Here is a 14,508-nt window from a genome sequence, read left to right on the forward strand (position 1 = left end):
GGGCATACATCTGTCGACCGGCCTACTAGCCCATTTCCAACCACCTGGAACTCCCAGTCATTTGAATACGCTTCATGTAATTATAATGATTCACAGCTCCGTTAATGTCATCAGTATTGACTTTGTCAAAATCCTTCGAATTTAGTTTTTAATAAAAAATCTGAACCCTCCCACGACAATCTGAAGCAGGACAAAGTTAGTAATTTTATCAGAACCTCTCTGCCCCCTAGTGGTGATGTAGAATTATGACAACATCTTAGTTCCAATATTGAAGTTTATTTGATGTAGAAACATTGTCGGTACAGAGAGAACAGACATACAGTAAGTATGTGGAATGTGATAAATAGAAGACAATATTTTACATAGTCTACTCTAAATGAAATAGTTTATGAAAGAGATACAAATATTGATGAAAACATCTTTCCCAACATGATATCAACATTCGCCATCAGCCACATAGCAAAACATCCACACACAGAAGAGATGATTTCTCACCCATCGGTCTTTATAATGTCCTGATCAGATCCTACCCCTGTTGACCTTTGACCCCAGTGTATGTGACTCAAACCATAACAGAGGACAGAGTCATTACTTAGAACACCACAGAGGACAGGCTCACGTCCCCTTCCACCTCCAGGATATCTATCTGCTGGAGCAGGAAGTGGCGGTGGTTGTAGCTGAACATCTGGACTCCATTCACCATCACCCTGTAGCACTTGGTGTCACACGTAATGGTCACCTGAAACAGAGAGCCCGACATGAGTGCTGAGTTCATCCAAGGAAAAGCACACGGTAGCATTGCAGCTAAAACACATTCAGAACTAATCTCAGCTCAAATTCTTGTCAATGCACAAAAACAAAACAAAAATGAAAATTTAGCTAGCTTCCATAATACAGTCTACAATCAGGTATAATGGAGTTTATACCGTAAAAGGCTGGCCTCTGTAGAAGGGCATGCCCCCTTTCCTCTCCTCTGGACCCCACTGTTCCTTCAGGAGACTATTACGCACGACAGTGTTCTCATCAAACCTGGGGTTGAAGTGGAGCGCCACCCCCGAGTTGAAACGCAGGTTAACATAGAACCTGGAACCATAAATACCATGATCATGGTTATAAGGCTTGGCCAGGAATATGTTAGATGACCAAATAAATGAACGCTCTGTAGTAGATACAGGAAAGGGTGTGCAAAGGTAAGCCTACAAAGAGTATCACCTTTACCCATGTCGGCCATTGATATGCTGAAGGAATGACTTAGTACTGTATAGCTCTTTAATGTACTGTTTCTAGAGAGGGAGAACTTTGCTGGTGGTGAGTGTTACACAATCGTGAATGAAAAATTATGCAAATCATTTGGAGGGTGAGACTAATCTAAAAAGGACCTTTTTCCTTACCATCTATCTGGATTGTCTGTAATGTACAGGTACACGATTCATAGTACCAATTCCGACCCATAGCAGGTGACAAGCAAATTAATAATGCCAGATGTGTTTCAAATGAGTAATCGTTACTTACCTATCAGCGTTGTGGTTGACCACACCCTGGACGATGATGTTTCTGCCTGGGTAAAGTCCACCTACCATTATATTTTTATATGGCACAACCTGAGAACACAGGGTCCATAACATCACCATATCACCCTAACAATCGGTTTCGATACTAAATCAATTAATGTAATTGTTCAGTCTGCACTTAGTCTGTAGGTTAAAGAAGGGGTACTTACGAAGGACGGCTGGGGGGTGTATGGAGGGGGTGTCTGTAAAATAAACCTTGTACATTACCATCTGAAGAATAGCACCTTTCAGTACATTCTCTAAACTATTTAATCTTGTCAGAGCTTCATTTTCATTTCAGCTTTATTCCTTTAGATAGATCAATGATACGACTCCAATAAAATTCCTAATGTTGGCCTCTACTCTACAAATTTTGAACTCTAAAAAGTTGATTCATTTGAATGCAATGCACCTGAAAAAGTCCTGGGGCGTAAAACGCAGCCGAGAAAACCTACAAAACAAACAAACAGTTGTCAAACAAGTATCAAATTAAACAAGGAAACCATGAATACAAGGAAAGCATGATCAACCATCAAAGTTAAAATTGACTGAATGGAATGAAATGCAGTCATCTTATGACAACACCCACTACAAGGAAAAAGGCTAAATACACCAAATTAGACTCCAACCCAGAATGCTATAATCTACCTGTGTGGCATTACACCATTGAGGAGGAGTTTTGGGACATGATTTACTTTGATGAGATTTAGTTCGGTTCCGTTGACCCTGTAAACAAAATGTCTCTCTTGGGTAATGGCCTATGCTACTGTTTTGTGAGGACACATATGTAGTAATGTGCTTAATACTAATTACAAGTGTTTCCATACAACTGCAGGCCTTATGTAAATCCAAATAATAAAACTTGTTAACACTTGTATAACTAAGAATCCTGTTGATCAGTCTGTCTGGAGAATACTCACACTGTGTGGATGGACAGGATATCCTGGTTGGGGAGGAGGTGACTGGAGAAAAGAAAACACATTTAATTTCTCTGTGTAGGATATGGACAAACCCTTGGTCAGCACATGTAAGTCTGAATACTATTTATTTAAATGATTAAAGTAGGAACTTTGATTAAAGTAGGAACTGCGGGAAATACTTTTTTTGGACACTAAAAATATGTCCAAAACATCCTTACAATCATTATACACTCCGACCATGACCATTGCAAGTTGCAACTTGTTTTGCAGACTGGGTAGCATTCCAAACAACTGACCAAGATCAGCAAATCTGTCCATGTTTAAGACTGATCCTTTGGAATGCAAAGATGTACAGTATTCTCCAAAACGGAGGACCTGTCAGATACTCACTGTCACTGCAGGGTTGGAGAAGGCAATGGATTGGATCTCCACATCCCCATCCACGGTGATGGTGTCCACTCTGGAGAACGATAGCCGGTGCAGGTACTCCATGAAGTGAGCACCATTCACAATCAGCTGGGATAAGACATGATTTAGGAGAGACAAGAAAATCAATGGCACATGGAGGAAAAATAATGAATAAGGGTTTGACTCTTTTTTGCTCTAGAACAGAGATACAATGCAATACAATGAGTCCACAGTAAAAAAAAAAATGTGTAGCCAAAGTATAAGTGATAAAAGTCTCCTGACCGAATATGAATCTCTGTTGACCAGGAACATGAGGGTAAAGTTGGCCCCCTGGGTCATGGATGCTGGGTATTCACGCTCCTCTGGGCCCCACTTAGAGTGCTGCATGGTGTTGCAGATCACAACGTCTTTGGATTCATCATATCGGGGGTTGAAGTGGAGGGCTATGTCGGGATTTCCTCTTGAGCCACATTGCAAATTCACATGAAACCTAGAGAGAAAAAAGGGGGCCATATTTTAAAGTGATTAGGTTTAACAAGATCCCTTCTGTGCTGATAGTGAGTGACAAGACTGAGCTAAAGACGACATGGCTGTCCTACAGTGAAAAAGAGATGTCTAACTAGGTATGTACTACCTCTGGCATCCTGGCAGGACTCTCCCTGTCACAGTGATGGTCTTCCCCTCATGCAGAGCTCCCTGGATACAGCCAGTGAATGGCAATCTCTAGGACATAAAGCAAAAAACAACACTTGACCAGGCTGGGTAGCTAATGTCGTTCACCAGCTTGTAGTTAGGTCGTCTGCCTGATAAGGCGAGGGACTTTGCAATAGACTTAGTTGAAAACGTTAAACGTTAATGTACCAGTATAACTTTAGACCGTCCCCTCGCCCATACCCGGGCGCGAACCAGGGACCCTCTGTACACATCAACAACAGTCACCCTCGAAGCATCGTCACACATCGCTCCACAAAAGCCGCTGCCCTTGCAGAGCAAAGGGAACTACTACTTCAAGGTTCTCAGAGAAAGTGACGTGACTGTTGTAAATGATTAGTTATTGGAGAAACAAGACCAAGATGAGACTCTGGACAAGGCGGATACGGTATATTAAAGGCCGTTTATTCAGACATGATGATATCTGGCAAACGTGCAGCACGGCTCCTATTCGTCCAACCCTTAGGGAGTTTTCGGAAAAAGAGGAGGTACAACATATTTGGGCAGTACATTTATACATTGAAATGACGTAGGTAGATTCTAGTAGTCCTGGCTCCTGGTTGGTTGTTCGTAGGTGATAGACAGTCCTCTCCAGCCTGGTGTCAGTATCCCATTGGTTCTTGACAGAGTTCTTTGTCTTTGGAGCCCATCCCAAAGGGTTTTGAGCAGTGTATATTTATGGGTTGTCAGTGTGTTTTATCTTATTCCGCCACCCTGGTGGGGGTTTCCCGTGCAGTTAGTATATTGAGAAACAGAGAGAGAGGGTATAACACAGAGTACAAGCCAAAATTGTATGGTTAAGCCCAGGCAGACAACAGTCAGTGAATGCGTCATTACATGTTTTAATATGTTATTACAACACTGTTCAGGGGTAGAACGACAGATTTTGTACCTTGTCAGCTCGGGGATTTGAACTTGCAACCTTTCGGTTACTAGTCCAATGCTCTAACCACTAGGCTACCCTACCGCGAACACCGCGAGCTAGACATTTCACATCCGTTACACTAACAATGGCCACATCAAGCATTGTGTAACCAATAACAATCTAAACGGTTAGTTTCCTTTCTCCTTACCTTCTTTCATTAATCATTAATTATATCAATCACTTAAGGTGGATATGAAAATGACAGGAAATAGACAGACCTATTCAATGTTTTTCAGTCCTGTTCTAGTCCACTAAATCATCACTAGCAGACCCATTACATACATAGCATCGGATGTGCTAGTGCGTGCTAGGCTAGGCTAGAGGAAAATCTGTGGGTCCAGAATATAAAAATATTGTGGACATTACACCAAAAATAATCACCAAAATGACTCCTGAAACTCAAACATAATGGGGGCTAAAAAAAGACATGTAAATACTGTCAAATTAGATTTTTACCGGATTGAAGAAGGGTTGCTGACAAGCCATGCTCCAGTGTGTCTGTGCGACTGTTTGGTGAATCTAGAGAGTGCAGCACATCGAGGTCCGGCGGTTCTCTTCTGCCACGTTCAAAACAACTGGAAACTCGGGAAAATACGAGGGGAAATCATGACGTCAGTGAACTTCAGGTCGGAAAGTCGGAGCTCTAGAAAGAGGCACAAGTTCCCCAGTTGGAATTCCGAGTTGGTTGACCGTCCAAATCGATAATTCCAGGTCGGAGCTAGTATTTTTTCCGAGTTCCGATTTGTTTGAACAAAATGATGTTGGAGATTTTCGAATTCCCAGTTGTGTTGAACGCGGCATTCGTAAATTATTTAGTATTTTGTTTCCTCTTAGTGTTTAAATACTGGAGAGTTGAGACCAAATCACGGACGCTGGACAGAGTGGATTTCAGTTGTAACAAAAGACAGTTTTAATGAGTCAGAGATATCTTGTCCCGCAGTTTTACGTGCACGGACCTAGTTCACATAACTCGTTAAGGAGCTAGGTGAAACAGAGACCTTATACAAAGGTTACATTCATTTTTATACATAGAATAAAGTAGTCTTGTCGTTTCGGTCTTCTTGACTGGTCGGAGGGTTGGAGGCGGGCCTTGCTCTAGCCAGAGCGGGCCCCATTGGTGCACAGCAAAAGTCCTTTGCTCTTGGGACCGGCCAGTTAGAGGGAGATGAGATGTGTGTTTATACAAGGAAGAGGGGGTCAGTCTTATGGCTGGGTGTATGTGTTCTTACGACGGAATGTCTTTGTTTATATGAGCTATGTGTATGAATATTTATATAACAATATCAAAGTCATTTTTGATAAGGCAAGAAAATAAAATTAACGATTAACTGGCCGGTCCCAAGAGCAAAGGACTTTTGCTGTGCACCAATGGGGCCCGCTCTGGCTAGAGCAAGGCCCGCCTCCAACCCTCCGACCAGTCAAGAAGACCGAAACGACAAGACTACTTTATTCTATGTATAAAAATGAATGTAACCTTTGTATAAGGTCTCTGTTTCACCTAGCTCCTTAACGAGTTATGTGAACTAGGTCCGTGCACGTAAAACTGCGGGACAAGATATCTCTGACTCATTAAAACTGTCTTTTGTTACAACTGAAATCCACTCTGTCCAGCGTCCGTGATTTGGTCTCAACTCTCCAGTATTTAAACACTAACAATATCACAGGTGAGGTCGCAGAGGATGCAGTAGCCTAACGGTTATGCTGTTTAGCGAATGTTCAATTGTTAAAGCAAGATGTGTTCACGGTCATGACTTACAAACAGCACACACACAAATTGATCAAATTGAGGTGACTAAACTGCTTGGGAGTAATCCTGGATTGTAAACTGTTATGGTCAAAACATATTGATACAACAGTAGCTAAAATGGGGAGAAGTCTGTCCATAATAAAGCACTGCTCTGTCTTCTTAACAGCACTCTCAACAAGGAATTACTTACAGGCTCTTGTTTTATTGCACCTGGACTACTGCCCAGTCATGTGGTCAGGTGCCACAAAGAGGGACTAAGGAAAATTGCAATTAGCTCAGAACAGGGCAGCACGGCTGGCCCTTGGATATACACAGAGAGCAAACATTAATAATATGCATGTTAATCTCTCCTAGCTCAAAGTAGAGGAGAGATTGACTTCATCACTACTGGTTTTTGTGAGAGGTATTGTCATGTTGAAAGCACCAAGCTGTTAGTTTAAACGACTAACACACACACAGCTCAGACACCCATGCATACCCCAAAATAAATGCCACCAGAGTAGAGGTAGACCGATTCCGATTTTTCAATGCCGATAACGATTATTGGAGGACAAAAAAAAGCTGATACCGATTAAACGGTCGGTTTGTATTTGTAATAATGACAATTACAACAATACTGAATGAACAATGAACATTATATAATACATAAATAAAATCAATTTAGTCTCAAATAAATAATGAAACATGTTCAATTTAGTTTAAATAATGCAAAAAAACTGTGTTGGAGAAGAAAGTAAAAGTGCAATTTGTGCCATGTAAAAAAGCCACGTAAAAAAGTTTAAGTTCCTTGTTCAGAACATGAGAAGAAATGAAAGCTGGTGGTTCCTTTTAACATGCGTCTTCAGTATTCCCAGTTAAGAAGTTTTAGGTTGTAGTTATTTTAGGACTATTTCTCTCTATACCATTTGTATGTCATATACAGTGCCTTGCGAAAGTATTCGGCCCCCTTGAACTTTGCGACCTTTTGCCACGATTCAGGCTTCAAACATAAAGATATAAAACTGTATGTTTTTGTGAAGAATCAACAACAAGTGGGACACAATCATGAAGTGGAACGACATTTATTGGATATTTCAAACTTTTTTAACAAATCAAAAACTGAAAAATTGGGCGTGCAAAATTATTCAGCCCCCTTAAGTTAATACTTTTTGTAGCGCCACCTTTTTCTGCGATTACAGCTGTAAGTCGCTTGGGGTATGTCTCTATCAGTTTTGCACATCGAGAGACTGACATTTTTTCCCATTCCTCCTTGCAAAACAGCTCGAGCTCAGTGAAGTTGGATGGAGAGCATTTGTGAACAGCAGTTTTCAGTTCTTTCCACAGATTCTCGATTGGATTCAGGTCTGGACTTTGACTTGGCCAGTCTAAACCTGGATATGTTTATTTTTGAACCATTCCATTGTAGATTTTGCTTTATGTTTTGGATCATTGTCTTGTTGGAAGACAAATCTCTGTCCCAGTCTCAGGTCTTTTGCAGACTCCATCAGGTTTTCTTCCAGAATGGTCCTGTATTTGGCTCCATCCATCTTCCCATCAATTTTAACCATCTTCCCTGTCCCTGCTGAAGAAAAGCAGGCCCAAACCATGATGCTGCCACCACCATGTTTGACAGTGGGGATGGTGTGTTGCTTTTACGCCAAACATAACGTTTTGCATTGTTGCCAAAAAGTTCAATTTTGGTTTCATCTGACAAGAGCACCTTCTTCCATGTTTGGTGTCTCCCCCAGGTGGCTTGTGGCAAACTTTAACCGACACTTTTTATGGATATCTTTAAGAAATGGCTTTCTTCTTGCCACTCTTCCATAAAGGCCAGATTTGTGCAATATACGACTGATTGTTGTCCTATGGACAGAGTCTCCCACCTCAGCTGTAGATCTCGCAGGTCATCCAGAGTGATCATGGGCCTCTTGGCTGCATCTCTGATCAGTCTTCTCCTTGTATGAGCTGAAAGTTTAGAGGGACGGCCAGGTCTTGGTAGATTTGCAGGGGTCTGATACTCCTTCCATTTCAATATTATTGCTTGCACAGTGCTCCTTGGGATGTTTAAAGCTTGGGAAATATTTTTGTATCCAAATCCGGCTTTAAACTTCTTCACAACAGTATCTCGGACCTGCCTGGTGTGTTCCTTGTTCTTCATGATGCTCTCTGCGCTTTTAACCGACCTCTGAGACTATCACAGTGCAGGTGCATTTATACGGAGACTTGATTACACACAGGTTGATTGTATTTATCATCATTAGTCATTTAGGTCAACATTGGATCATTCAGAGATCCTCACTGAACTTCTGGAGAGAGTTTGCTGCACTGAAAGTAAAGGGGCTGAATAATTTTGCACGCCCAATTTTTCAGTTTTTGATTTGTTAAAAAAGTTTGAAATATCCAATAAATGTCGTTCCACTTCATGATTGTGTCCCACTTGTTGTTGATTCTTCACAAAAAAAATACAGTTTTACATCTTTATGTTTGAAGCCTGAAATGTGTCAAAAGGTCGCAGAGTTCAAGGGGGCCGAATACTTTCGCAAGGCACTGTATGTCAACTGCAGTTATTCAGTTCCCAGTTTCTCTCCCTTTGATTTCTTCTTCTCAGGTGAGGATGCTGTGATGTCTGTACAAAAACAAAGAGACACCCTATAACCCACACCCATTTATCAATCTGATTGGATTGTGTTATGCAGTAAGCAGGCTCATGTGTAATACTGTGGCTCCTTCCACCTTCAAAGAATAGGCAAGAGGGCCAACCATGGAGAATAGTAAAACAGTAAATTATTTCTATAACTATGCTATATTGTTTGTCCTCGTGTGTCCGTTTTTTTTTTCAGCATAAAGTACTCTGCAGCCAGCGTGGTGCGGACACCAGGTGAGGCCACACACAGATTCATGTTGAACACTGTCTCTTTAACTACCTTATTTTATCAATAACAGTCTCTCTCCTTCATCCCTCTCTCCTCTTCTTCCTAAATCCTCAAGGTTATATCAGCTGTGTTGGTGAACCCCTTCCGCAACTGAACTGGCTACATAGAGGGCACAGCATGATCAGAGGTGAGAGATCACTTGGTCAGGTCAACAGGAACATTTATTAAAGAGATGCTTTACATTGAAAAACAGAAAGAGATGCTGTAGTCCCAGAGTTAATGATCCAAGGTCAGTTTAGCATTTCACCTCCTGATTATGACTAACAATGTTAGAATGAAAAAATAACACAAGGCTTAAACATGCTCTCTCTCCATCTGTCTCTCGTCCTTAGTTATGTTTTGATGTGAGAGAGGATGCCATTCCCCCGTCCCATCATCGCCAGCTCACCTGCTTTTAAGATAAACTTCGGGCCGACTAGACGCTATTATGTAATTGTGACGAACAGAGAATATTTGGGTAGCACTGGGATTCAATTCAATATGCTGCCTTCCCTGCTCCTATATTCTTATACCTCTCACCTCCTTTCTTCCTCTGTTTTTATAAATGCACAAGAGATGTGCATTGAAGAACAGATTGAACTTGTATTTATGATACTACAATTATAAATGCATGCATTTATAACACTTGGATAATTTACTTCTTTCAAAACGTTTCACATTCTCTACTGGTTGAAATACTAAACATATCCTGTGTTAATCAGATCAATGCAAGTGAAGGGCATTAGATATTGCGATTAACTGGTTTTAGAGTATTTACATGATGCATAGGAAGTGTAATGTTCTGTTTAAATATATATGTGAATTACAAATCAGCCTTTAAGTAGTTAAATCCTTTTTCTAGTCGGAGGGAACCATGTGTAACCACTGTCCCGGGACCAAGATTGGTAAACACCGCTGAAGTGTATAATTGTAATGCAGACACAGCATCATTCAAACACTGGAATTTGATACTCCTGGTATGGATATGACTGAAATAATCTCAAAGACATTCATACCTGAACTGCACCTTTATTTTCCAAGGTAGAATACATGATCAGTGAATATATTAAATGTACAGGTTACAATACAGGTATTTGTATCATCCACTGCACAATAAGCAAGAACATAATAACTACGTTACTTCATCTTTCTGTATTGCATGGCAAATATCAGCAAGGCAAGCTTCCAAAATTGTACATTCAATTTGCAGTAAATGCTTTAGCTAGCTAGATTATTTACATCCACTGATTCACATTACGACAGCCTGGTTTGCTGGTTGTTTCAGGAGTCCCTAAACCATTAAACAACCAGAATTACAATTTCATACGCATGTCACAACACCCATAAAGCTAGCTGGCTAATGTTAGCTAGTTTGCTAAATCGAGATGATCGGAAATTAACTTTATGATAAAAAAAACAAGTATAATAGTTTGTCTCTACATGAACTAACATATTCCTGTTATATTTAATATAAGTATACATGCAATCATAATTGACTGTAGCGCATATGAAGCACCCACACGTTACCGGTGGCTGACACCGTTCATCCCGCGATGATTGTGTTAATTAACATCGTAAGTTAGTTTTAACGTGCATTATAGTCATTGATATTTACTAGTTATTTATGTTTACTAAATATCGGTGGGCCGAGTTGTCCGTCGTCATCATAAGGGTAAAGGAGAGGGGCAAACTGCTGGGGAACCATCTCTCAAATCTTCTGGGAGAGAGGATCAATTCTCTTGGACGGAGGCCCCCTCCGGTCTGAAATAGCACTCGCCTCTGCTGCATCCTTTTTTTGCTTTTGCTTTCGCTTTGCGTTTTTCCAGCACACCTTCATTTGATTTGGGTTCCTTTTTTCTTTAATCCGTGTCGATCCATTAAATCTGTGGCATAAAATGGCCCAGGTGTCTTCCTCATTTTTGACAGTCTGTCTTTTTATCCTCCAGTACATTACTAAATTCCTCCATCAGTTCCGACGAGGTTTTCATAAGCGGAGAAATGTGAACAACTTTAACAAGCCATGATCAGGTGTGTAGCTGACAAATGATACATGCCCAAATAAGTAATGACAATAATACATTGTATTTAATGCTAGCTAGCTTTGTTTATAAACTAGCTAGCTACAGTAGCTAACGAATTAGTTATATGTCTAGTACTGTAAAAATAAAAAATAAAATCAGCCAACCCATGAGATCCTTTCACGAAGGAGTTGCAATAGTTCAAACGTTACATTGTTATTATTTTATCAAGGAGCAGTAATTTTGTGGCCTCATTTGTCAAGTAGGCTAGCTACTTCGTTTCAACTCAAGAACAAACTCATATATTGGTGCAACACGTCACTAATCATAGTTTAAAACCGTTAATTGTAGATTTACTGAGCCAGATTTAAAATGAAGTGGTGCCACACATCTCTGATTAATTATAAACCTAGATTTACAAAACATAGATTAGCTCTAATCCTAGATGAATTAAAACCATGTTGGTGCAACCCACCCTAAAAGGTTATAGTTTCCTTTTTTCTTACCTTCTTTCATTGATTATATCAATCACTTAAGTGTTTAGGTGTCAAAAGTGGATATGAAAATGACAGGGAATATAGACAGACCTATTCAATGTTTTTCAGTCCTGTTCCTGAGGAACCCATTTTTATTCTAGTCCACTAAATGCATCACTAACAAACCCATTTCACCTGATTTTAGTTGCATCGGATGTGCTAGAGCGTGCTGGGCTAGAGGAACATCTGTGGGTCCAGAATATAAAAATATTGTGGAACATTACACCAAAAAGAAGTATCAAAATGACTCCCAAAACTCACACATAATGGGGCCTGAAAAGTACATGTAAATAATGTCAAAGTAGAATTGTTACCGGATTGCAGAAGGGTTGCTGATAATCCATGCTGCAGTGTGGCTCTGATCTGTCGGTTTGACTTTATGGTGAATCTAGAGAGTGCAGCGCGTAGACGTTCGGTGGTTCTCTTCTGGCACTTTTATACATTTCTCTCACAATGACTCATGCGGTCATCATTGTTTTACACTAATTGAAACACGGTCAAGCCATCCGCTTTTCTTTTTTCTTTTTGCACTCTCTCTATACACTCTCAAACCCAATCAATGAATCCCTACCACTGTGTCGCTGAGTCATCATAATGCTTTAGCAAATGTACATTATACAAGGGGCAGTGGTAGACATAATGTAAGTCACCTAATTTATGTCCCTCTAAGTTCCCAAATGCGTCTGCTGATGCTACAGCTATTATATGCCGCAATCACGTGACTATGAACCAGTTTGCTGCAATCACGTGTCTATGAACCAGATTTATGCTGTTAGCACTGAGGCGGTGTGCCCTAGTAGGAAGTCCACTGTGTGCAGCTCACCATACACTAACATAAATAACATGAGAATATCTACTTCTGCTAAGCTTCCCAGTAAAGCAATGAAAACAAGCAAGCATCCCAGAAAAGTGCTCAAAATAGCCTACATTAACATATGTAGCAGGGTTCATGAAATTAATAACTTGCAAGTAGCAGACGACATTCATATTCTGACTATCTCTGAAACACACTTAGACAATACCTTTGATGATAAAGTGGTAGCGATACAAGGTCATAACATTTACAGAAAATACAGAAATGCCAGTGGTGGAGATGTTGCTGTTTATATTCAGAACCACATTCCTGTAAAGATTAGAGAGGATCTTTTATTTAACAAATTCTTATTTACAATGACAACCTACTGCTCCCTGGTAGGCTAACTGCCTTGTTCAGCGGCAGAACAGATTTTTACCTTGTCAGCTCGGGGATTCAATCCATTATAGGAATTTTGACTCGTCAACTATTTCTCTATATACCATTTGTATTTCATATACCTTTTGACTATTGGATGTTCTTATTGACACTTTAGTATTGCCAGCCTAATCTCGGGAGTTGATAGGCTTGAAGTCATAAATAGCGCTGTGCCTCAAGCATTGCTAAGAGCTGCTGCCAAACGCAGTAAAGTGTTGTTTGAATGAATGCTTACGAGCTTGCTGCTGCCTACTACCGCTCAGACTGCTCTATCAAATATCAAATCATAGACTTAATTATAATATAATAAAAACACAGAAATACGAGTCTTTGGTCATTAATATGGGAAAATCTGGAAACTATCATCTATAAAACATAACGCGTATTCTTTCAGTGAAATATGGAACCGTTATGTATTCTATCGAACGGGTGGCATCCCTAAGTCTATATATTGATGTTACATTGCACAGCCTTCAATGTTATGTCATAATTATGTAAAATTATGTAAAATTAATTATGGTCTTTGTTAGGAAGAAATGGTCTTCACACAGTTTGCAACAAGCCAGGAGGCCAGACTGCGGTATGTATCCTGGCTGCTTGCACTGAACGCAAGGGAAGTGACTAAATGTCCCTAGTTAATATTGCCTGCTGACATAAATTTCTTTTAACTAAATATGCAGGTTTAAAAATATATACTTATGTGTATTGATTTTAAGAAAGGCATTGATGTTTATGGTAAGGCACATTTGTGCAACGACTGTGCTTTTTTTGCAAATGTGCTTTTGTTAAATCATCACAAGTTAGGCAAAGTTGAAGTAGGCTGTGATTCAATGATAAATTAACAGGCACCAAATTGATTATATGCAACGCAGGACAAGCTATTTAAGCTAGTGATATCATCAACCATGTGTAGTTAACTAGTGATTATGTGAAGATTGATTGTTTTTATTTGATAAGTTTAATGCTAGCTAGCAACTAACCATGGCTCCTTGCAGCCACAAGGTCATTTTGATGCTGCACTCACGTAACAGGTGTTCACAGCCTGCCACGCTGTCTCCTCGTGGATTGCAATGTCCTTGTGGATTGCAATGTAATCAACCATAATCAGCATCCAAAAAGGCTGATTACGATTTGTTATAAAAACAAAAAATTGGCCCTAATTAATCGACCATGCCTAACTAGTCTCCTAGTCCCAGTCGCTGAAAAACATCCCCACAGTTTAATGCTGCCATCACCATGCATCACCGTAGGGATGGTGCCAGGTTTCCTCCAGACGTGATGCTTGGCATCAGTTAGCCTATCAGAAGCTTCCAAAGCCATGATGGAATTTTCTGGAATTTTGTTGAAAAGTTGTTGTTGAAAAACGATCACTTAGATAGCACACAGGTGGACTTTAACTAATTTTGTGACTTCTGAAGGTAATTGGATGCACCAGATCTTATTTAGGGGCTTCATAACAAAGGGGGTGAATACAAATGCACGCACCACTTTTCAGTTTTTTATTTTTTACATTTTTTTTTTACAATTTTTAAAAATTTCACTTCACTAATTTGGACTATTTTGTATATGTC

At 40.0% G+C, this 14,508-nt stretch overlaps 1 protein-coding gene across 4 annotated transcripts; it reads right to left on the reverse strand.

Annotated features, from left to right (window-relative positions):
* Nucleotides 1–256: 256 nt before the first annotated feature.
* On the reverse strand, nt 257–12,381 carry LOC110533869 (galectin-9). 4 transcript variants are annotated; one of them, XM_090186602.1, is made up of 11 exons: nt 12,021–12,381; nt 3,513–3,601; nt 3,161–3,368; nt 2,861–2,986; nt 2,471–2,512; nt 2,199–2,276; nt 1,963–2,001; nt 1,721–1,753; nt 1,513–1,601; nt 927–1,083; nt 257–739 (listed from the first exon to the last, which is right to left on the reverse strand). In XM_090186602.1, the coding sequence occupies exons 1-11, from the start codon at nt 12,048–12,050 to the stop codon at nt 593–595; spliced, it is 1,038 nt and encodes a 345-aa protein (XP_090042728.1). In that variant the 5' UTR covers nt 12,051–12,381; the 3' UTR covers nt 257–592. The 4 variants fall into 4 exon arrangements, with proteins under 4 accessions (XP_090042728.1, XP_021474104.3, XP_090042729.1 ...); XM_021618429.3 differs by lacking the exon at nt 12,021–12,381 and adding an exon at nt 4,971–5,633; XM_090186603.1 differs by lacking the exon at nt 2,199–2,276.
* Nucleotides 12,382–14,508: the final 2,127 nt, after the last annotated feature.

Source organism: Oncorhynchus mykiss, chromosome 10 (genome assembly GCF_057628025.1).
Source record: "Oncorhynchus mykiss isolate SJ-2025 chromosome 10, ASM5762802v1, whole genome shotgun sequence".
Taxonomy (NCBI): Eukaryota; Metazoa; Chordata; class Actinopteri; order Salmoniformes; family Salmonidae; genus Oncorhynchus; species Oncorhynchus mykiss.